Genomic DNA, 22205 nt, shown 5'->3' with positions numbered 1-22205 from the left:
GAACAACCTGTTCCCTCTAATTGCTACTTTTCCATCCATTCCCTTATTTCCTCTTTAGCATCTACATTGATCAATCTCAAATATGTTTCAGTTGTTAATTTTCGTGAAGTTCTTTGAGTTTGTTTAGATCTGCAGAACTAAAACATTCAAAGAACTTTATTTTCTACCCATTTCCAAAGAGGTGTATATGTGTGGTTCATTTATGTTTTTCCCTCCGTTAGTCCCTAGAACAGTGATCCCCAACCTTTTTGGGTAGCGGGTGCCATGCGGGGCTGCCGGACCGCCTGGGAGCAGGGACGGGGCCGTGCAAGCGCCACGCGCCCGGGGGGCTGTGCATGTGCTGCATGCCCAGGGGTCGCACATGCGCCGCGGCTGCGCATGCACTGTGCCCCCAGGGCCAGCACCGTGGATGTGCTGCGCGCCCGGGTTGGGGGCCGCACATGTGCTGGGTGCCCGGGGGTGGGGCTGCGCATGCGCCGTGCTCCTGGGGGTGGCGGTAGGCGGGCGCGCATAAATGCCCCGGCAGGTGCCATGGCGCCCACGGGCACCGCGTTGGGGACCACTGCCTAGAAATACTCAAAAAACTTTAAAGCAATATTGCTGAATGGAACTTGAGCTTTGGTTATACAGCTGGTTCCTTTATAGGCCCAGGGATCTTCTTACAAGAATCCTGTTGCAGGACTGAAGTCTGTGTGCAAAAGCAACAACAAAAATGCATAGGGATAACATTTTCAAAAGTGCCTTCATGGGTCAGGCGTCTAAATCCCATTTTCAAAAGCGACTTAGACTTCAGACCTAGGAACCATTCACTTTCCGTAAGACATAAGATTCCCACAGGCTAGAATTTGAAAAGTATTTAGGCTAGGGATGTGAAAGGTTAACTGTTGGGGGCTGGAGCAGCTCCCCGCCTGCTGCAGCAGGGGGCTGTTCTAGCTCCACTAGGCCCACTGTGGACAGGGGCTGCTCTGGCTGCCTGGAGCAGCCACTGTCCACGGCAAGCCTGGGGGAGCTGTAGGCATGGGCTGCTTCGGCTGGGCTGGAGCAACCCCTTCCTGAGGCAGCGGGAGTAGGAGACTGCTCCAGCCCTGCTGCGGTGGGCTGAAGGGTGGCTTCGGTCCAGCTGGGCCAGAGCGGCCCTCCTGCCTATCCCCTTTTTAATTGGTTCAACATCATGTTTAACCGGTTGACCAATTAAATGGGATTTTACATCCCTAATTTAGGCACCTACAGATGCAGATAGATGCCTCAGGGGATTTTCAGAAGTGTCTAAGCAGGTTAGATGCTGACTTTATATTGTTTTAAGCAGGAGGTCAGTACCTAATTTCCTTAGGTGCTTTTAGAAATCCTATGAGGCCTCCATGTGCATCATTAGGTGCCTAAATATCTTTGAAATCTGGTCTTCAGGATAGTATCCTCAAAGGTATTAATACCTCTCTGGTTCTTAAGCCCAGATCCTAAGTCATGTTTCAAAATGGGACTTAGGTACCTAGGATACTTTTGAAAATGTTATCAGCAAAATAAATTTAGGATTGTCTGTTTTGAAAAGTAAAGGTTAGTCCATGTACTAAATCACTTTTGCTTAAATGTAGCACAAATTTGGCACCCCAGAATGGAATTTTAGCTTGATACGATTTGCAATGGCCAAGATATCAAATTCTTTTTATTGTTAAGCGGGGTTATAATGAGAAGCTAATACAGGTTGAACCTTTCTAGTCCAGCACCCTCAGGACCTGACTGGTGCCAAACAGAGAATTTGCCAGACCATGGAAAATTTGCCATTGACCATAGGTCAATATTGTCTAGCAGCATTACCAACACTTCCACTGCTTACTGGACTCTTAGAAGACATTTATGGGTCAGTTAGTGTTCTGTGCTGTTATTTAGCTCTGAGAGCAAGGACTGGTGGCTGTGAACAAATTTTATGGGACCGCAAGAAACTTGGCTACACCCATGATAAGTGGACATCTGGCTAACTAAAATCATGACAAACCCCAGATATTGTCAGACCAGAGAGTGTCAGACTAGAGAAGTTCAACCTGTATAATCTTAACGAAAGTGGCTCTGCCTTGATTGACACTAGTACTTCTACTTTGCAGTAACCTAACAATGTTCATCCCAAGGTTTCAGCACGATTTGCAAACATCAATTAATTAAGCCACTTAAAGCTTCTCATTAGAAATTTGAGAGTGCTCCTAAGACTTGATTTGATTGAGAAATAAAACAGGTAAGAGCTAATAGGAGATAATCTCCCAAACCTAAGAAAATATGAAATAAATTTAATATTGCATTGTATTTTGTACAATCCAACAGAAGCAGAGACGATATCCAAATGCTTTCAAAAGCAAATGCCTCAGGAAAAGGATAGGTATTACATGGAATGAAATGATAACAATTGAGGATATTTGTCAAAGTTCCACAACTTTTTAAAGCCAAAGTTATCCAGGAGAGAAGATGGAAATATTTGGAACGTATTAAGAATGAAGCCAGAGCATCTGCAGTGGCAGGGGTATGATTGGACAGCTGGAAGAACACACAAGAGAGGCAGAAAGAATTTCTCCATCCAACACTAGAGAGAGGGATGACTTATGAGCTTTAACATAGGGGCATGCTAAGAGAAGCCCGGGATAGACGGAAGGCAGGGTCTTGTTCATGCGCTGATGTTCAAGAGTGTAAGATACTTGCTGTGGCAAAGCTCTGGCTGTGTCCCAGGGGTCCTGTGTTTCCTGGTGGTTAGTGTTTGCCTCAGAGGCTCACTGTGACCCTCCACACAGCCGCTGGCCCTTTAACTAGAGGCAAAGGTCACAGCCTACTGAGCTATCCTCATCATAGGTTAGTACATGGCTACTTAACATGCGGCCCGGGAGCCACATGTGGCCTGCGGCCCATTTGTTTTCAGCCCACAGTGCGGTTTGGGTTTACATGGGGCTCAAAACGCAGCCGACAGGTGAGATCCTTTGAACATGGCCTCCACTGGGAACATGCTCCACAAATTCCTGGACTGTCATTTCTCATTAAAAGTCCTGTCATATGGGTGGAAAATCGGGTAAATATTGCATTTTATTAATATCAGCAGAAATGACTTAAATGGGGCCTGCATGTTGTGTAGTCTTGCCTTAATCTTTGTATTCATGCTGGTCAGTATGAAATAAGCTATTTGCATATATTTGCATGTATATGCAACTTAAGTTGCGGCCCTTGGTATATTCTGTGAGTATCATTGTGGCCCCTAGGGCTTCCAAAGTTGAGTAGCCCTGGGCTAGTACATAGTTTGGGGTGAAACTCCTCCATAGTTCTGGTCCCTCCCTCACAGGGACAAACACTGTAGTGGTGTGGGGAGGGTTGGGAGGAACCCAGGCCTGCCCCCTATTCTGGATTCCAGCCCATGGATCCTAAGGGAGTGGCAACTAGCAGAGTTTTCTCCATTTCCAATCTTTGTAGCTTTTCCCTGGGCCACTTCCCCAAACAATCCCTCCGAGTACCTACTCCCTAATACCTGAGCAATCCTTTCTGTTCCTCCACAGCACTTTACCAAACTCACAGTCCTTATTCTCAGAGCACCTCCTCATTATCAGTCCTTGGCCTTTCTTCTACCCTTTCTGATGGGAAGCCATTTAAACTGGTCCCAGCAGGACTTAATTGTCTGCAGGTGCTCTGATTTAGGGATGTGAAGGAATAGTCGACTAGCCGCTTCCCCACCCCCTAGCTGCCTCTGTCAAAAGAGGCAGCAGGGGGAAGGGAGGAGAAGAAGAGGGGGTATTTCAAAATGGCAGCACCACATGGAGCCCGGGATCAGCTGGGGTCTCCCTAGCTGATTCCAGGCTCTGTGTGGTGCTGCTGCTTTGAAATGCTGCTGACCCCGGGCTGCAAGCGGAGCTTTTGCCTTTGAAGTGTAGCAACAGGCCTAGGGTGGAGGCACCCTATCAACTAATTGAATAGTCGATGCAAAATGCATCGACTATTCGATTAGTCAATTACCTGATATTTAACATCCTTGCTCTGATTAGCCTGCTGCTTCAGGCAAGCTCTTAATTGGCCCCAGGTGCCTTCCCGCCTTGATTATGGGGTAGCCGTGCCTGGCCAGTTCACTCAGGGTACAGAAACATATTCACCCAGTTTCCTATATATTTGCCCTCCACCAAGCTACTGTAGCCAGCTGCCCTGGGTCTGCCACATTAGTAAGTGAAGGCACAGAGAAATTGTCTAAGGTCATATCGCAAGACAGTGGCAGAGCTGGGAGTGGAATCCAGAAGAGATGACTCCTGGTAGCTTGTTCTAACCAGAAGTCACCAGAGTCTCCCTGAGTGTTTTCATTTACTGGAGAAAAGTTAATTTTGATGCATCGACATTCTATAAAGGTTTTGTCTGGGGTTTACTATTCACAACACACACAACCACTTCCAAATGATTGACAAGGTACTAAGTAACAAATATTGCAAAAATGTCTTTGACTGTGAACTCTTTGGCACTGGGCCCACCACTTCTTGGATTTTGGGAAAGGACCTAATATTGCACTCGTTTGCCCTTGGAAGCACTGTTTCAATGGGCTTCTGCATGAGCTCCATGGTGAGCCACTATGCAAACAAATGTAGGCTCAGAGCCTCCTACGGTAACACAAATATGGCAGAATGATATTTTCTTGCATCTGGAAGCCCATGCTTGATGAGTTCTCATTTAGTTTGCTGCTCAGATATTATGAGTTCTTAGTAGTCCACTTAAATTTCCAGGAGGCTGTCATTGCCTCTATTAACAGCGAAACCTCATATTCTAATCAATGTCGTCTGACCTATAAAATATCTGGGGCTAGATTTACAGGCTCACTGCAGCAGCTTTGCACCGCTCCAATGAAGCAGAGTCTATAAAGTCATCTTAACTGGCTAGTTAAACAGGGTTGATGGCTGCTTTGCATTGTTGGAGGGACACCAAGCAGCTGGAGTGAAACTGGCAAAGTTGGCACCGATCTTGGGCGTTCACACTGTGAAAAGGATGCCGTTTATTTGAGCCCATGTCTTTTTTTTTCTGGTTCAGAGCTGAAGAAGAGCCTTCCTCCTTCAACAGTAACATGCCCGCAGTCCTCTCAGCCAATGATTCTTTTGCAGCAGAAAGGACATCCTCCTCTTCCTCGCTCTGAGAAGCCTTCATCTCCTCCTATGTCAGTGGCCGCAAGGCCAAGAGCCAACTCACCACTGTCCCCGCAGAAACCTTTTGGACTGGGGCCGTCCTTGCAGCACTCACAAGAGGAGCAGTTTGCAAAGGGAGTGGAGCAGGATCCTGTGCTGGAGGAACTATGTAAGCCGCTGTGTTGTAAACTTTGCAATGTCACTCTGAATTCAGCACAGCAAGCCCAGGCTCATTACCAGGTGAGGAGACACACAGGAAGAAAGATATTTAGATTCATTGTTCCTGGGAGGCACCTCCCACATTTTCAGTATGAAACGAGATGTCGGGCAAGACTTACGAATCATGGGGCCTCACGCTGCCATAAGTGAGGGAGTCGTGCCCGGAGCTTCCTCCCCTGGTGGTCTCACTGCCAGAGGCAGGCAGGGTATGGAGGCAGATGAGGCTCCTCTTTTGGATCCCACCCTAGAAGGAGGGTTACTGACGCTACACAAGGTCTAAGAGTGGAGCTCTAATGAGTTACTTATCTTAGTTGTGCTTTAGGCTGGAGCTCATCATAGTTTTTTCATCAAAACTTAACCTCCCCCCGCATGAAGAATGTTGCCTTTTCGACTAAAATAACATTTTTAATGGAAAATTTTTATTTAAGTCGAAGTATTTCATCCCTCCCCCAGCAGAACCAGAAAGCAAAACCTGATTTCTTTTGTATAAATGCTTGATTTTCAAAATAGAAAATAATTTCACATGTTGTTTTTCAATTAAAAAAATACTGACCCTAGTGCTGACATTCCCTAACTTGCTTTACTCAAGGCCTTGAAAAGATGAAGGGTTAAAGAAGCCGTTTTAGGAGTTGAGGTTTGTTCTTTTTACCAAAATGTGTTGAATCATCTGCAATATTGCCAATTCCAAGTGTTCAGAAACCATACATCCTAGAATGTTAAAAAAAGGAAAGCTGAGATTCTCACATAATCGCCTAAATCAAGGAGCCAGGACTTTTAAGAAAAAACCCCAAATATCACGAGACTCATGATAAAATACTGAGAGTTGGAAGCCTTGCATCTTTTTCCACAAGTAGTCTTTGGCTACACAGGAAAGGTGGACAAATCTATTTAATAAACAAGTAGGGACGTATACAACAGTGGCCCTTGATCTTAATACAGTTTCACTCCTACTGCCATCATTTAATTTTCAGTTTAATCCTCTGCACTATAACCAAAAACCTTAGAGGCCAGGTTCTCCTCTACACTAGGCACATTTCCATTGTCCTAGCAGTGTAAAGAGGCTGTAAAACAGTCTGCCAATGTAATTTTCTCATCCTAGAACAGGGGTTCTCAATCTTTTTGGATTCACTCACTTGCTTTTTTAAACTTAGAGCCACTGCCTCCTTAAAAAACATGACTTTCCCAAGTAATCTAGATGGAACTGGGGCCATTAAATGTATTGATTCCAGTAAAAGGGATTTTACCGTGATTGATTACTGTCCATAAGCTAGGACTAGCCTAACATTTGAAAAGTATGTATTTTAGTTTCCACAATGCTTTCAGATCACCATTTCTCAATTTCAGCATCACAGAGTGCTAGTTGGCATTGTAACCCTGAGAACCAGGATGCAATACCATTCACTAGGCCTTGTTGCCCGTCCAGTAGATGGAGCAGCAACTGAGCTAAATCGGAGGGAATGGGATTGGAAGCCTGTGGGAGCACTATAAGGTGAATGAGAAGGCTCATCATACTCCGCCTCCCCCGCCCTGAAAGTCTGATTAGGTCCTAGTTGAGGAAGACTGTACTAGAAGTTTTCTTCAAACTGCCAGATTGGCATAAAGGGCCCTTAGTTAAAATGAGAAATCTGGTACTAGATTCCCCCTTTAAAATGGAGGGGAAGAGGCGATTCCTCAGTTCAGCTAAGGCCAGCTAGGGTTGCCAGATGTCCAGTTTTCACACGGACAGTCCGTTATTTCTGGCCCCTGTCTGATAAAAAAAAACCCAGAAAATACTGGACATGTAAAATGTCTGGTATTTTCTGTTTTTCTTGGATGGAAGAATGTGGGGACATTGTTACATTGTTTCCCTGGCTGGTCTGGTGTGGATGGGAGGAAGCAAAGAGCGTGTGGATTTTTAAAGGCACAGTGACCTTTTTGTCCGTCTCCCCCTGTTCCCCCCTCCTTTTTTTTTTGCTCAATCAAATTTTTTTCCTGCCGTTTTCGGGATTTTTGGTGAAAGCATCTGGCAAGCCTAAGGCCAGCAAAAAGTTCTGATTTTCCTTCCAGTTCTAATTTTAAAAGATATTTTTTAAAAAATACTAATTACGCATCTTTTCTCCCATCGTGGCTGCTTTTAGCAGTGGATGCCAGTTTAGCAGGTGTATATCCTTGGGGTGTGGGAGGTGGGGGAATTAATTGAGCAGGCTCTCTTGAGACTGAGGAGTGCGCTCTGTGAAACACAGACAGCAGGGGGCACTATAAGGAGAAATCATTCCCTTTGCTCTTAGACCATGCCATACATCTGGTTCATTTGGACTTTCCTGGTCTTTGAGTAGGACTTGACTACACAAACTGGGGTGTGGTATATGCCAGACACCATTGGATTAGCCAGCTTCTCTATCTGGCTGCATATTTCTTTTGTTATGGTTCATGCTATGGGTCCCCAGAGATCCTCGCTCCTTCTGTGCTTCAGACTGGTAAGAACACCATCATATTGGAGACACAACTTCCAACAACTTCTAGATATCATAATTTGGGGTGGCTGGTCTAATAGTATTGAATTCACTGCTGCTTCCCAAGCCAAAGAGAGTGCCAGTTTACTGACCTTCTGGGTATGTTGCAATAGTTTCCATTTAATTTTTTCTGGAGGAGTGTACTGCACAGGGAGCGCTGAGCATCTTTCTATATTATTGGGATGGATTTTCAAAAAAAGCTTCTAATTTTTGCAGGCAGAATTCTGTAGTTTCATCGCTTAGGTTTGCTGGCTGGCCTGGAAAGTAGGGATGTCATAGTGTAGCCGGTTAAATGATGAACTGAAGTGGATGCTTATCAGTTAATAATACTACTGGCTAAATACAACCTCCCCACAATCCATGGCTCTGCTCAGTAAAATTTATAGTGGGCTGGCTCAGTCCCAGCTTGCACTGGGACCGGGAGCTACCCCTGCTACAGCTGTGCATGCAAAGTAATTTAGGAGCTGGTGGGCAGGCAGCCTGGCTCGGTCCCAGCTCACGCCGGATCCCCGGAGCTACCCCCGCTGTGGCTCTGCAATAACATGCACATAGCTCTCAGGACTGAGCCAGCCTGTCTGCCAGCCGGCTCCTAAATTATTTTGCGTGCAGAGCCACAGCAGGGATAGCTCCCAGGACCTGGTGCAAGCTCCTAAATTCCTTGGCATGCAGAGCCGTGATGGCGGTAGCTCCCGGACCCAGCACGAGCCAGGTCTGAGTGCTTGCAGTGCTATTCCTCATCGATGAGTTGTGTCGTCGACACAATTTTTGTTGACTACACGATTAACGAATTACACGCTTCTTAACAACCCTACTGGAAAGCATGTCCCGTGCCATCTCAGGAGCCTCTCTGTTCCCAGGTCGTCTTCAGAAGTCTCCTCCCCCACGCTCCTGTCCCTTCAGGCATAGTTCCACGGTACAAGCTGCTTTCTGCAGGCTGCTCTGTGGTTTCTTTCCCAGAAAGGAAACACCCAACTACCTCTGTGCCAGGTCCCCTCTCCCTATTGCCTTGCTGCACTCTCTTGATGGAAGCCATCCAGGTTGGTTCTTCACAGCTGGATCTAATCATCACTTCAGGGGCCACAGTATGGCTTTTGGCTCCCCTCCATCCTTTCAGTGCTAGTGTGGGGTGCATGCCCCCATCACAGAACCAGGCCCTGCCAGGTACTGAGCAACTCCTGCAGAATGTCAAGCACTGTAATCTCTTATTGCAATCAATGGGAGTCGAGATTGCTCGGCCCCTCTCAGGATCAACGCCTGTCTCTGAGCTGCTAGTGTCATGAGTGCATTTAAATGTCCGCCTCTTAGCTGAGTCCCCTGGCTGCGAGATACAGGTGGGATGCTGCTGCCTGGATAGTGATTAATCCGAGTTCTATTTCCAGGGTAAAAACCATAGTAAGAAACTGCGGAATTACTATGCTGCAAATAGTTGCCCAGCTCCTGCCAGAATGAGCACTTCAGTGGAGCCTGCTGTGCCTCACATTGTCTCTCTTCCAGCTCAGGTAAGACCCCGGGGAGGTGGCTGAGGGCGTGCTGTGCCTGCTTTGACCAAGGTAACTAGCCTCATGCTCTGGGGTGGGATTGCACCAGGGGTCAGAGGAATTTTCCCCTCTGTGTCCAGCATGGTGCCATTAGCCCCGTGTATGTGCTTTTACCAGCAATGCTGGAACAATTTTCATAGAATCCTAGGGCTGGAAGAGACCTCAGGAGGTCATCGAGTCCAGCCCCCTGCCCAAAGCAGGACCAACCCCAATTAAATCATCTCAGCCAGGGCTTTGTCAAGCCGAGACTTAAAAACCTCTAGGGATGGAGATTCTGCTACCTCCCTAGGGAACCCATTCCAGTGCTTCACCACCCTCCTAGGCTGTGTCCAGACTCAGGGGTTTTTTCGGGAAAAGTAGCCTTTTCCCGAAAAAACTTCCCCTGCGTCCAGACTCAAGCCGCGTTCTTTCGAAATTATTTCGAAAGAACGCGGCTTTTCTTTCGATGGCGGTAAACCTCTTTTTACGAGGAAGAACGCCTTCTTTCGAAAGTTCCTCTTTCGAAAGAAGGCGTTCTTCAATGTAAATAGGGCTTCCTCGAAAGAGAGCATACAGACTCGCTGGGTGCTCTCTTTCGAAAAAGCGGATTGCTCTTTCGAAAGATCCGCCTGCAGTCTAGACGCGATCTTTCGAAAGAGGCTCTTTCGAAAGAAGCCTGCAGTCTAGACATAGCCCTAGTGAAATAGTTTTTCTTAATATCCAACCTAGACCTCCCCCACTGTAACTTGAGACCATTGCTCCTTGTTCTGCCATCTGTCACCGCTGAGAAATAAGGATGTTAGCGAGTAGTTGACTCACTACCCTTCCCCCCCCCATCTTGCTGCTTCTATAAGAGGCAGCAAGGGGTGGAGAGAAACAGGAGCTGGTGCTGGGGGCGAGCTGGCTTAAAAGCTGGTTCCTCCCAGCACCGTCTCCATGATACCGCCTGCCCACCTCCGCTGCATCTGTCAGAGGCATGGGGGCGGGGAGGAGAGGGGTGGAATAGGGGAGGCTTCTCTAGCAGCATCACTAAGAGTAGTAAGAGGGGCTGTAGTTTCTCAGCAGCCCACGGGAGGTTCTTTGCTGGATCGGAGTCCAGTTTGGGGGCAGATGGTCTGAAAGCATACCTCCCTCAGTGCTGTGGAATCACCTTTCAGGGGTAGGCAGAGGAATCAAGCCCGCGAGGTAGCTGGAGGGGGGAGCAGGAAATGCCAGAGCCATTGCAGAGGTACAGGATCTCTGCACAGAGAGCACCTGCTCTCCAGAGATCTGTGTGGATCTTAGGAGATGTACAGAGTCTGAGGGCCAGACTCCCAACTGGTGCCAAGGAGTGGCAAACCTTCCTTCCCCAAGGGGTAGAATTTAGGGAACCATGCAGAGAACCCCAAGTTCTAATCCCCAGTCTTCCACCAGCTTGCTGAGGGGTCAACTTCAGTGAGCCTGAATCAGTTATTTCCGTTACCCTCTGTTTGAATGTGAGCTTTTCCTTCCTTTTCGTTGCTAGATGGGTTCCTCCAAACCAGGAGGCCGGGTGATCATGGCCACCGAGAATGATTACTGCAAGCTTTGCGATGCCTCCTTTAGTTCCCCGGCAGTAGCTCAGGCCCACTACCAAGGAAAGAACCATGCCAAGAGGCTACGCCTGGCAGAAGCACAGAACAGCTCGTTCTCGTAGGTATTGTTCAACCTTTACAGTAAGGCTGGCCTGGATGTGTGCAGCCGTGGCTCTCGCAGTCTCTGTGGATGTGTCTCTGAGAATGTTAAACCTGAACTGTGTATTTATTTCCCCTTCAGGGATGCAGCAGAACTGGGCAAACGGAGGGCGCGGAAAGAAGGGAGCGACTATAAGATGACGCAGAATAGAAGAAATATGTATGCGGTTCAAAACAGTACAGGTACTGGAGTGCTCCTGTCACCACTTCCATGTTTTGTAGGTCTCACGGTGATTATTGCTTAATGGTAATAGAGATGTAGCCGTGTTAGTCTAGTCTAGCTAAAACAAAAAACAGGACTATGTTGTTTAATGGGTTCACTTCTCTCCTGGGTCCAAGCTCTGATTGACACAGACGGGAGCATTAGGGAGCTTTTTACAACTCTCTTGGGGTATGTCTATACTTGCACCCTCTTTTGAGAGAGGGATGCAAATGAAGACATTTGAAATTGCAAATGAAGCCGGGATTGAAATATCCTGTGCTTCATTTGCATATTTGCGTTATGGCGCTATTTCAAAATAGCACTATTTCGAAATAACAGACGCTATTAAGACGTGGTTATTTTGAGAGAAAACCCTTCTCAAAACCCTTCTCATTGTGTGAGGAATAAGGGGTATTTCGAGAGTAGGGTTTTCTCTCGAAATAACCATGTCTTAACAGTGTCTGAATAGCACTATAATGCAAATATGCAAATGAAGCACGGGATATTTAAATTCTCCCCAGACCTAGGGTTAGATAAGGCAGAGACCTAGTTAGGTCACATGAACTTTATTTTCCCCACCTGGAGAGATAAGCTAATTGTGTCACTGGGGAGATGGGGCCCATCTCTTAAAGTGGCTAGCCACACCGTGACAGGCACCACCTGCCAATGGAGGACTGATGCGGTGGCAACAGGAGTGTCAACAGCCTTGGGCCCTTTAGAATCGCCATGCGGTGCACTGCAGAGCCTGTGCTGCCTGGCTTTGAGGGCTGGTAGGTGATGGGGTGCTGTAAGTGAATGGAGATGCCTATCTCCTAGAACTGGAAGGGACCTTGAAAGGTCATTGAGTCCAGTCCCCTGCCTTCAAAGTAGGACCAAGTACCATCCCTAACAGATTTTGTCCCAGATCGCTAAATGGCCTCCTCAAGGATTGAGCTCAGAACCCTGGGTTTAGCAGGCCAATGATCAAACCACTGAACTATCGCCCTCCCTCCCAACATGCCAGATGGGTGATGCTGGGGGCTGGCTGCCCCAGCTCCGTCCCTTCTGCTTGAGGCCGCGTCCTTTCAGGCACCTGGATCTGCCCCCTCAACCACTGTCAGCTCCCCTGGTGCCCACTGCTCCTTGAAAGCGTCCAGGGAACCAGTGGACGCAGCTCAGAGGAATTCAGCTCAGAGATGTGACTGGAGGGAGGAGCAGAAATAGGCCCACCAGTCACCGAGCACCTCCCTTCCAGCATCCTTCGTATGGTGATGGCCACCGTGGCCAGCGCCGGAAGGTGGCTAATGAGGAGGTCCCATGACTCCATGAGGCCACAGCTGGGGTGAGTATGGATCAGGAGGTGCAGGGAAAAGTACAGCCAGAACCGAAGAATGGCCTGTAAACTGGTGCACTCGATATAAATGTATGTCCCAGCCTCCCTCACATGGCAAAAAGGGCACGTCAGGGAGGGGCTGAACTGTGCCCGGAGCTTCCAACTAATATCCCTGGTGGTAGGCCAGGGTCTAGGGTAGAATATAGACTGGCCCACCAGAGAGCCTCATCCTCCCCAGGTGGCAGCGCCCTTTGGTGTCAGGTTAGGACATGAGGGGGAGGAAGTGAAGAGTATGGAGTACGAGCAGGTACAATTGCTTCCTAGGCTTGATTCAGAAATGGACCGACTGCAGGTCATGCAGCCAGCTTAGGTGGGGCAGAGGGGACTTTAGGGGGTGGCTCGTTGGGCAGGGCCCTGTTGGGGAGGTCCATAGGAGCAGAGGTGGGGGTGGGTGGGGAGTACCCTCCAGAAGGGCCTGTTTGAGGAAGGCCCGAGATGCAGGTGATAAGGCTGCCATCGCCTCCTGGACTACACACCAGGAAACACGAAGGGTGGAGAGCCCATGTGCCAATCAAGTGCATTCACCTAGTCCTCCCAGTCGTAATTCAGGAGGTCTTCATTGAGCTGGGGATTGAAGTCAGTCATGGCAGCTGAGTGAGAGCCCTATCCTGGCTGACTGTTTACCTCACAGCCAATAGCTGCAGAGAGTCAAGTGTGTTTATGATTTTGCAGTCCCCCTGGCCAAAGCGTCTGTCCAGAGGCAACACAGCAAGCTGCGATACTGTGCCTCTATTGCTGCAGTTTTGGGGGCTGTGCATTAGTCCCCATCATAGTATTGTATAGTTGGGATTATTTTTTCCAATGTGCATTACTTTGCATTTATCAACATTAAAATTCACTTGCCATTTTGTTGCCCAGTCACTTAGTTTGGTGAGATCTTTTTGAAGCTCTTCCCTGTCTACTTTGGTCTTAACTATCTGGAGCAGTTTGGTATCATCTGCAAATTTTGCCACCTCACTGTTGAATCCTTTCTCTAGATCATTTAAAAATAAGTTGAATAGGATTGATCCTAGGACAGACCCTTGAGGAATCCCACTAGTTACCTCTCTTCACTCTGAAAACTTACCATCTATTCCGACCCTTTGTTTCCTGTCTTTTAACCAGTTATCAATCCATGAAAGAACCTTCCCTCTTATCCCATGACAACTTACTTTACTTAAGAGCTTTTGATGAGGGACCTTGTCAAAGGCTCTCTGGAAATCTAAGTACTCTATATCCACTGGATCCTCCTTGACCACATGTTTGTTGACCTCCTCAAAGAACTCTAGTAGATTAGTAATGAGGAGTTCAGAGTGTGGGAGGGTGCTTTGGGCTGGAATCGAGGAGTTTAGCTGGTGGGAGGTGGCTCTTGGCTGGCACATGGGGGAGTTGAGGTGTGTGGGATATGTGTGGTGCTTACCTGAAGTGGCTTCTGAAAGCAGCAGCCTGTCTTCCTACCAGATCCCACATGGTAGTGGGGACACATGGCTCTGCATGCTGCCCATCCACAGGAACCACCCCCATTGCTCCCATTGTCTGCGGTTCCTAGCCAATAGGATCTGCAGAGCCAGTGTTTCGGAGGGAGGGGTTAGCATGCAGCGCCCCCTGGATGCTCCTGCTTCCGGGAGGTACATGGAGGCATTGCACATTATAGAGCAGAGCAAGGCATGCCCCTCACTCTGCACCAGATTGTGCTCCCCGGTGAGGGCTTGAGGATCATATTACAAAGTCCAATGGGTTGGATGCAGTCTGTGGGTTGTAGTTTGCCCACCCCTGGTGTCGATACTGCACTGAAATGTAATATTGATAAAAGTGGAAGAGGGAAGGGTTGGATTGGGAGCAGCTCAGTGCTGATGCTGCATTTAAATTTAATGTTGATAAATGCAAAGTAATGCACATTAGAAAACACAGTCCCAACTATGACAGGGTGTAAATTAGCTGTTGCCACTCAAAAAAGAGATCTTGGAATCATAGTGGTTAGTTCTCTAATAGTTCAATGTGTATGTAGTGACAATCAAAAAAGCAAACAATGTTGGATATCATTAAGAAAGGGATAGATAATAAGCCAGAAAATATCAAATTGACTAAGAATAAATCCATGTTACGTCTACATCTTGAACACGGCATGCAGATGTGATTGCCTCCTCTCAAAAAAGATATATTGGAATTGGAAAAGATGCAGAAAAGGGCAAGAAAAATGATTAGGGATATGGGGAGAAATTAATAAGACTGGGACTTTTCAGCGTGGAAAAGACAACTAAAGGGGGATATGATAGAGGTCAATAACGTGGGGTGGAGAAAGTAAATAAGGAAGTACTATTTGCTCCTTATAACACAAGAACTTAGGTTCATCACATGAAATTAATAGGCAGCAGATTTAAAACAAACAACAGATTTAAAACAAACAAACAAACAAACAAATGGAAGTATTCTGTCACACAATGCATACTCAACTTGTAGAAATCTTTGCCAGAGGATGTTCTGAAGGCCATGCTATAGCAGGGTTCAAAAAGAATGAGATAAATTCATGGACGATAGGTCAAGTAGTGGCTATTAGCCAGGAGGGGAAAGAATGGTGTTTGCCAGAAGCTGGAAATGAGTGACGGAATGGGTAACTTGATGATTACCTGTTCTGTTCATTCACTATGGGGCACCTGGCATTAGCCAGTGTCAGAAGACAGGATAATGGATTAGACAGACCTTTGATCTGAACCAGTATGGCCATTTTTATGTTGCTTACATGGATGTTGCTGCCTTTCAGAAACTGTCCCATAATGCCCAATACTGGCAGTTAAATTGGTGCAAGTGCTTCTAATGAGGATGCACACCATCAACACAAGGAGCATGCATGTTAAACCGATTCAATCACGACAGTGGCTGTACATCAGTGTAACTCATGTTGGTTTAATTTTTTTAGTGTAGACTTGTCGTAGGTCCTGTTGACTTCAGAGAGAGTTAAGCACCAATGCAGGTTAGATGCCTTTGAAAAGTTTACTAGGTACCCACCTGTATCTGTAGGTGCCTACATATCTTTGTAAATCTTGGCCTACATGCTTAAGTCTCTGTTGAAAGTAGTCTCCCAAATCACATTTTACTCTATAGGTATGTCTATATTGCATTCCTCTTTCAAGAGAGGAATGCAAATGCAGCTGAGTGAAATTGCAAATGAAGCGTGGATTTGAATTTCCTGTGCTTCATTTGCATAATCGCGTCCGGTTGCTTTTTTGAAATACCCTATGTCGAAAAAAGAAACACTGTCTAAATGAGGTTTAAAGTAATTTCGAAAGAAGGGTTTTCTTTTGAAATAACTGCGTCTAGATAGCGTTTCTTTTTTCAAAATAGGGTATTTCGAAAAAGCGGCTGGATGCGATTATGCAGTGAAGCATGGGAAATTCAAATCTGCGCTTCATTTGCAATTTCGCTCTGCTGCATTTTCATTCCTCTCTCGAAAGAGGAATGCAGTGCAGACATACCCATAGACCTTAGCGACTGTGATGTGTGAGGCTTGAAACACTGCAGGGTTCCTTTTGCTTGCACATAAATGGACTCCTTTATTTTCTCTGCAGGACCCTACTTCAATCCACGCTCCCGCCAGCGAATTCCTCGCGACCTCGCCATGTGTGTCACCCCAAGTGGCCAGTACTACTGTTCGATGTGCAATGCTGGGGCTAGTGAAGAGATGGAGTTCCGACAACATTTAGAAAGCAAACAGCACAAAAGCAAGGTGTCCGAACAGCGGTATAGGAATGAGATGGAGAATCTTGGCTATGTACAATGACATGCTATCCCTTGGTAGTAGTTTGCTGATAGAGCAGCTTCTCTCGCCTGCTGTTTGCCACATGCCCTGCTTTGTGCTCCATTTGATAGGAGTATGCTCTCTAGCTATACATGTAACACCTGCAAACGTTAACAGTATGGTTAGGGGTTTTTTTATATCACTGTTGGCAGGAATGTGCTCTGCAGGACATGAAGTGGTTTTAATGTTTGTTTGCTCGTTATCTATAGCTCTTCATTGCATTTCTGGGGAGCCCTATCCTCCCCCATGCCCTGTTGCATGAGTGTGCAAGGCCCGAGAAGCAGTGGGACCACTACGGTTCTGCCACACAGGCAGGGTATGTGATGCAACAGCCATTTTGGCAGATCCTGGAGCTGTGCTCTGTAGCATCACTCTGCAACAGGAAGAGTTTATGGGCAGGCTGGAGAAGAGATGGGAACAGAACGCCAGCATTGCTGGACACACAGTGCTGGTTGCGAAAGAGGCGACAACCACAAATACAACTCTCAGCAGGTGTCTCTTGCCTTCCAAGTAGGTATGGCACAGAGGCCGTGTGCGTACCCTATGGGAGGAACCTATCTCCCTTACCATCATGTAGGCCACCCTCACTTCAGGGGGCTGATGAGGATTTCAACCTAACGACTGCAAAAGGAGAATAGCTGATCTGCCCCATAAGCAGATATTTTCCTTGGTCGAGAAGGCTAGATTCCGGTCTGCTCTTGGCAATGGGTTTTTACCACACTGGAGACATGGGTGAAATGCACCTATGGGAGGAGGGCTTGTTGAGGGCCCAGGGGTGAAAGGAACTCAAATTTGATAAGTATTGTCCTATTGCAACCCGCTCTTTAAGCCCTGCCAGCTCTTTAAATAGTTCCCTGCTGGCTTTTGCCACAGCTCAGCTAGTTCTTGCCAGAACTGTACAGCTGGGTGCACCCACTTCCTTTCACCTCTGGGGCCAGAGAGCAGAAGCTAAAATAATCAGCTGGAGGCTCTGTTCTGAGCTTTGGTCCTCCATAGGTCAGCATGGATGGGGAATGAGGGCAAGGAAGGAATTTTGGGCCCTAACACTCTATTGAACTGGTGGGGGGAGGGGGTTAGGTGCTGTTCTCCAGCTGGTAATAGTAGAGGAGGTGGGTCTGCGACATAGTGCAATTCTCTGGAACTTGAGGCTTATTGGATCGCACCTGCCTCAACCTCCTCTCCATTCAGCTGCATTGAACTTGACAAGCATTATGTGAGCAAAGTGAAATTCCCTCCAGCTTCCTTGAGAGGAATTGGGCATATTTCATCTCTTCCCTTTACTCTAAGACTCAGACTGGGCTTTCCTATATCTTTCCTCCCTCCGAATATCAGCCATTTAGGTCTTTTGTTTTAGGGAAGGGGTAACCAGCAGCATGAGTGTAACCTCCCAGTTGGGCTGTCATGTTCTCCCCTGTATTACCTCCAGGCTAGGGGGCTGTACTGTCCCTTTTGTACTCTCCGGGCTGGGCTGCTGTGTTCTCCCATGTTCTTTCTGGGCGAGGCTGCCATGTTGTTCCTGTGTGAGATTTGGGTTGAGCCGCTGTGCTGGGAGAGCTGGGCTGCTTTGTGCTCCCCTGGTCATTCATGTAGTTGTGATTAATTTAATGACCCTTATCATTTTTTTCATGTCCATAATAAATAAGGTCAGAGCCAGGCGGCTGCTGTGGCTATCTCCTTTCCAGACTTAGTTTACAGTTCTGGTTTTATGCTGATAGCTCCTTTGTTTTTTGAGGGGGAGGGTACTAGAAATGAAAAGGTGCTTTGTAGCATTTCCCCTCCTGCTAGAAGCAATGAGTTGATTTCTCCCTTGATGTAATCCTATTGACTTCAGTGGGGCGGCACCAAGGGTGATTATGGCTCGGTGCACGTTATGTTGCAGACAGCCCTGTTTTTCCGCATCCTTAATGTCCCGGCTCCCTAGTTTCTTGGATTCCACCAGCCTTTTTCAGCCTTAAAAAATGGAGTTTCTGTTCATCTTCTCAGTTCAGGGAAGCCACAGAAAGTCTTGCCTCACTTGCGTGCCCAAAAGTAAAAGCTGTTCTTCAGATTGCCACATCTTTTACATCACACTCCTGTACGCCATGAGGTTCAACGGTGATGGGGGACCTCAGAGCAACCATCACATGCTCCCTGCTGAGCCATGTTTATATGCATGGCAGCAAACGCCAGGGTCTATACTGCCTACTGCTGGTTCTCTGCCCAGGGGCTGAGTAAATAAGATTTGCATAGAGGAGCTCCATCAGGTAGAATGTGCGGGAGAACAGAAGCCCCTCTCGCAGAACACAAGCCACTTCTCCTGTGCTCTCACTGGCTGGCCCCAGGCTGTGCTTATTGATGTACTCCATTTTCAACCTCCCTGTGCTGCCATAGAGAGTGTGAACCCCTGGCATGACCTTCTCCCCATTCCAAACAGTGGAGCATTCCTCTTTCCCCCTGGCTGTGCACCCCCATGCAAGGATGGAAGAGGGTGGAGGATATTTGTCCTGTTGCGTCTCCCACACTGATTTCCGCATCCCGTTTAAATGTCCATTTGCCACAAACCACAGCATGTGTTCCCATTGCTTCCTGCAACACTGAATAAAATGGGAGATAGGAGAAACCCTGCTACATGTACAGTGTCTAGCGAGGGAGGAATGTTGATTCACAAAACAGTGTCTATGAAATGCCCCAGCAATAGGGCTCCCATGTTTTTTCTGGGGAAGCTGCTCAGCAGGTAGATAGACTCCCCCACCAACCAGCCTCAGTTTGAACATGGGGGATGAGGGTTGTCACCCCCAATATTCCATCTCTCCTCTGCCCTTGCTGTTTCCCTTTGTGAAGCAAGGAGTGGGACTCTGTGGTGCTTGTTGACAAGTCTCCTAGGCAGGAGAAAAGGCATCCCTGGCTAGAGAGATGTGGGATGTGCTGGGACCTGCTCTGTCCAGGAGTCCTGATGGGAGTACAAGGGAACCAAAGACTGCCTCTCTCCTCACAGCGTGCATAGCAGTTTCTGCTTGACCTAGAAAATGACAACTCATGAACGTGTGAAAAAAAACCACCTTAGAAATCACTAGTGTTACTGTGATAGCAGGGGACCAGTCAGTGACCTGGGAGGACCCCACCAATGCCATGCCCAGGCCTCCTGATGGTGGGGGAGCAAACAGGGCAGTTGCCTCAGGGCCGACATCGCAGCGGTGAGAGCCCTGGGTCCCTGTAAATTGTTTCCACGTGGCTTTGACAGCTTGGGGTTGAGGTGTGATGTGTTTCAGGTGGTGCTGAGATCTGGCTGTGCCTGCCCTGTCAGGCCCCATCCCTTCCAAGAGTGCAGGGAAGGCTGGTGGATCTCAACCCCACTGGCTATACCCTTATGTTTCAAGGGTTAAAGCCAACCCAAAGGCGCTTCAGCAAGAGGAGCAGGCCAGAATCTGACCACATTTCTATTAAAAGTAATTCTGTACACGAGGCTTCTGAATGCTTGGGTAAAACATATCCTGCTATACCTACATTCAGGAACAGGAGGGGCCTGGAGAGGTGCCATACTCAGCATGAATACAAGTATGGCACCTTTTAAAAGACCCCTATGAAACTTTGAATAGTTTATTTCTTGACTGGAAAAAAGGGGGGGGGGACTTTTGCAAAGCTGTCACATTGGCCAGTAGATTAATGACCTTTGCTGCTAAAAAAAATTGCATCCATATTTATTTTATTATGCTGACTACTGACATTTTAGTGAATATTTATGGCTTCCTCCTATAGGTTATTTTTGTTTAAATACAAAAAACTTCAGTACCCCTTTATTTCAGACTAGATATTTATTATTTGTGAAAATATGGCCCTTCCCCATATTCCCTGGTATATGTATTTTTTTCACATAAAATTGTTCCTTTTTGTTTTCATGGCAAACAAGTTCCAGATTTGCCTACAGCTTTTTGTTCAGTCAGACTTGCAACCTTTGTCTAAATGGTTTTCTCAGCACATTGAGCACATCTTAAAGATAACTTTAAACATAGACACATTTCATTCCAGCTGCAGCTTCTATTTTTAGGCAATGAGACCATACCAATACATGGGATCTATCATTTATATGGCATATGAAAGAGATACTGTTTTGTTTGTATTAATCATTAGATGTCATTATACATTACCTAACGTTGGGCTCAGTTCTGCTTATAGTTATTCCAGTGCTAATCTGAAGTAACCCTTCTAATTTCAGTGGAGTTACTCTGGATTTATACCAGAGTTACCAAGAGCAAAATTTAGTCCACAACAGTGTTCCCTGTGAGCTGGGCACTTGTGCAGCTGCTCAGGAGACATACTGTCCAGCTGATTAGCAGGGCGCCCACAACTAGGTTTTTTGTTTCTATGGGTGGTGTATATTCGCACATGCCTTGGTGCACACAAAAAAATTATTCCACACATGGATGGAAAACATCTGCACATGGATGGAAAAGATTAGAAGGAACATTGGTCCAGAAGTTTTTTTTCTTTACTAAATGCACATTACAAAGAGAATCAATCTGTAATCAATTAATATTTTCACCTACTAACCTGCTAACCTAACTAAAATCCTAAAATCACTCCCATAGACAGCAGGAAGGTTACTGGCCAAGTATAGCATGAATGACATGGCTATACTGGTACTTATGTTGGCCAGGCCAAAACAAAGCAGGGTGCTGAATGTTCTCAATCATTCCTTTTGTTACAACAATCTAGGCAGGCTTGGTGCTTCAAAGAATGTTTCTCTTGTTCTGTAAGGGCGTGATCTTGCTCCCACTGAAATTGGCAGTGAAGCAGGGTCAAGCCCTAAAATACTCCAGCAACTGTGTAGTGCTGATGCCTTGTCATGTACATGTTTTTATATGTCTATATGCACAAGGATGCTCTGGAAGAGGCAGAAATCTTTTGCCCCTTAAGAAGAGCAAATTTCAAGATGAATCCAAAAGGAACTATTATTACAATGGGCAAAGTCCATGCATTCCGAGGAATCAATTAGCATGTGAGACTGAACAATTGTGGTCCTGATTCTGCTTTTTTTTTTTTTTAAGTCACAGCAAACCTCCCATTGATTTCACTGGAGCAGGATCAATTGCCACCTGCATCCAAATGGAAGTAAATATAAAATCTGCTTTTAAATCAAGTGTGAGACAATAATAACTAGAGAAAAGGCCAGTGGTGTTATATAAAATGGGTGAGAGAGCTGCAGTGAAAGGGAGGATTATGGATGTTTCTGAAATGAAACCTGAAATAATGAATGTGGATAAAGAATCAGTTCAGTGCACTTTGTAAAGAATGGATTTAATTTGCATCCTGAATCTGTATAGTAGCATCACTTGCAAATGCTTTGAATGCTTCATCTAGAGCTTTCTTGTCAGGTTGGTTTTGTACACTTGTCCTTCTTTTTATTGCATTGAACTCTGTAGGGGAATAGTTGATGAAAATAAACCTTTTCTCCACTCTACAATAAATCATCTTGCTCTCACCATTCCACAACCTCAGTGTTTTGGGTTTGCTGCTGCTCTGGGATAGGCTGCTACAGTGAATGGCTCTGAACAGTCTTCTGCTTAGCAAAAGAGTGACAGGTAATTGAGACTAGCTGCCTAATATGCATGAGTGAACAGATATGGTGCTAACTGCCTCCAGCTCCTATTGAGGTCCATTTTAGTTCTGAATCTCCCCACAAGATTTCTTGGCTTTGCAAGAAGTTGAGAATGCTGAGCATCTTGTAGGATAGGCGCTGAAATCACTGTGAAGGGCTTTGCATCACATTGTATTTTCCTAAAGAACATAGCCCACAAGCTCACTTGCATCTCCAGATCAAAG

At 46.6% G+C, this 22205-nt stretch overlaps 1 protein-coding gene across 1 annotated transcript in view; it reads left to right on the top strand.

Moving 5' to 3' along the window:
- The window catches only part of ZMAT3 (zinc finger matrin-type 3), a 29970-nt gene extending 8120 nt beyond the window's left edge, over positions 1-21850 (top strand). The window contains exons 2-6 of the mRNA XM_006138508.4: positions 5026-5357; positions 9208-9327; positions 10850-11016; positions 11140-11240; positions 16177-21850. Coding sequence (XP_006138570.2) covers positions 5082-5357; positions 9208-9327; positions 10850-11016; positions 11140-11240; positions 16177-16388 — 876 coding nt within the window. The 5' untranslated portion in view covers positions 5026-5081 and the 3' untranslated portion in view covers positions 16389-21850. The remainder of the gene's footprint in view (positions 1-5025; positions 5358-9207; positions 9328-10849; positions 11017-11139; positions 11241-16176) is intronic.
- The last annotated feature ends 355 nt before the right edge of the window (positions 21851-22205 follow it).

Source organism: Pelodiscus sinensis, chromosome 10 (assembly GCF_049634645.1).
Source record: "Pelodiscus sinensis isolate JC-2024 chromosome 10, ASM4963464v1, whole genome shotgun sequence".
Lineage (NCBI taxonomy): Eukaryota > Metazoa > Chordata > Testudines > Trionychidae > Pelodiscus > Pelodiscus sinensis.
Note: the sequence above shows the minus strand (reverse complement) of the source record. Positions and strands in the feature narration are given on the sequence as shown.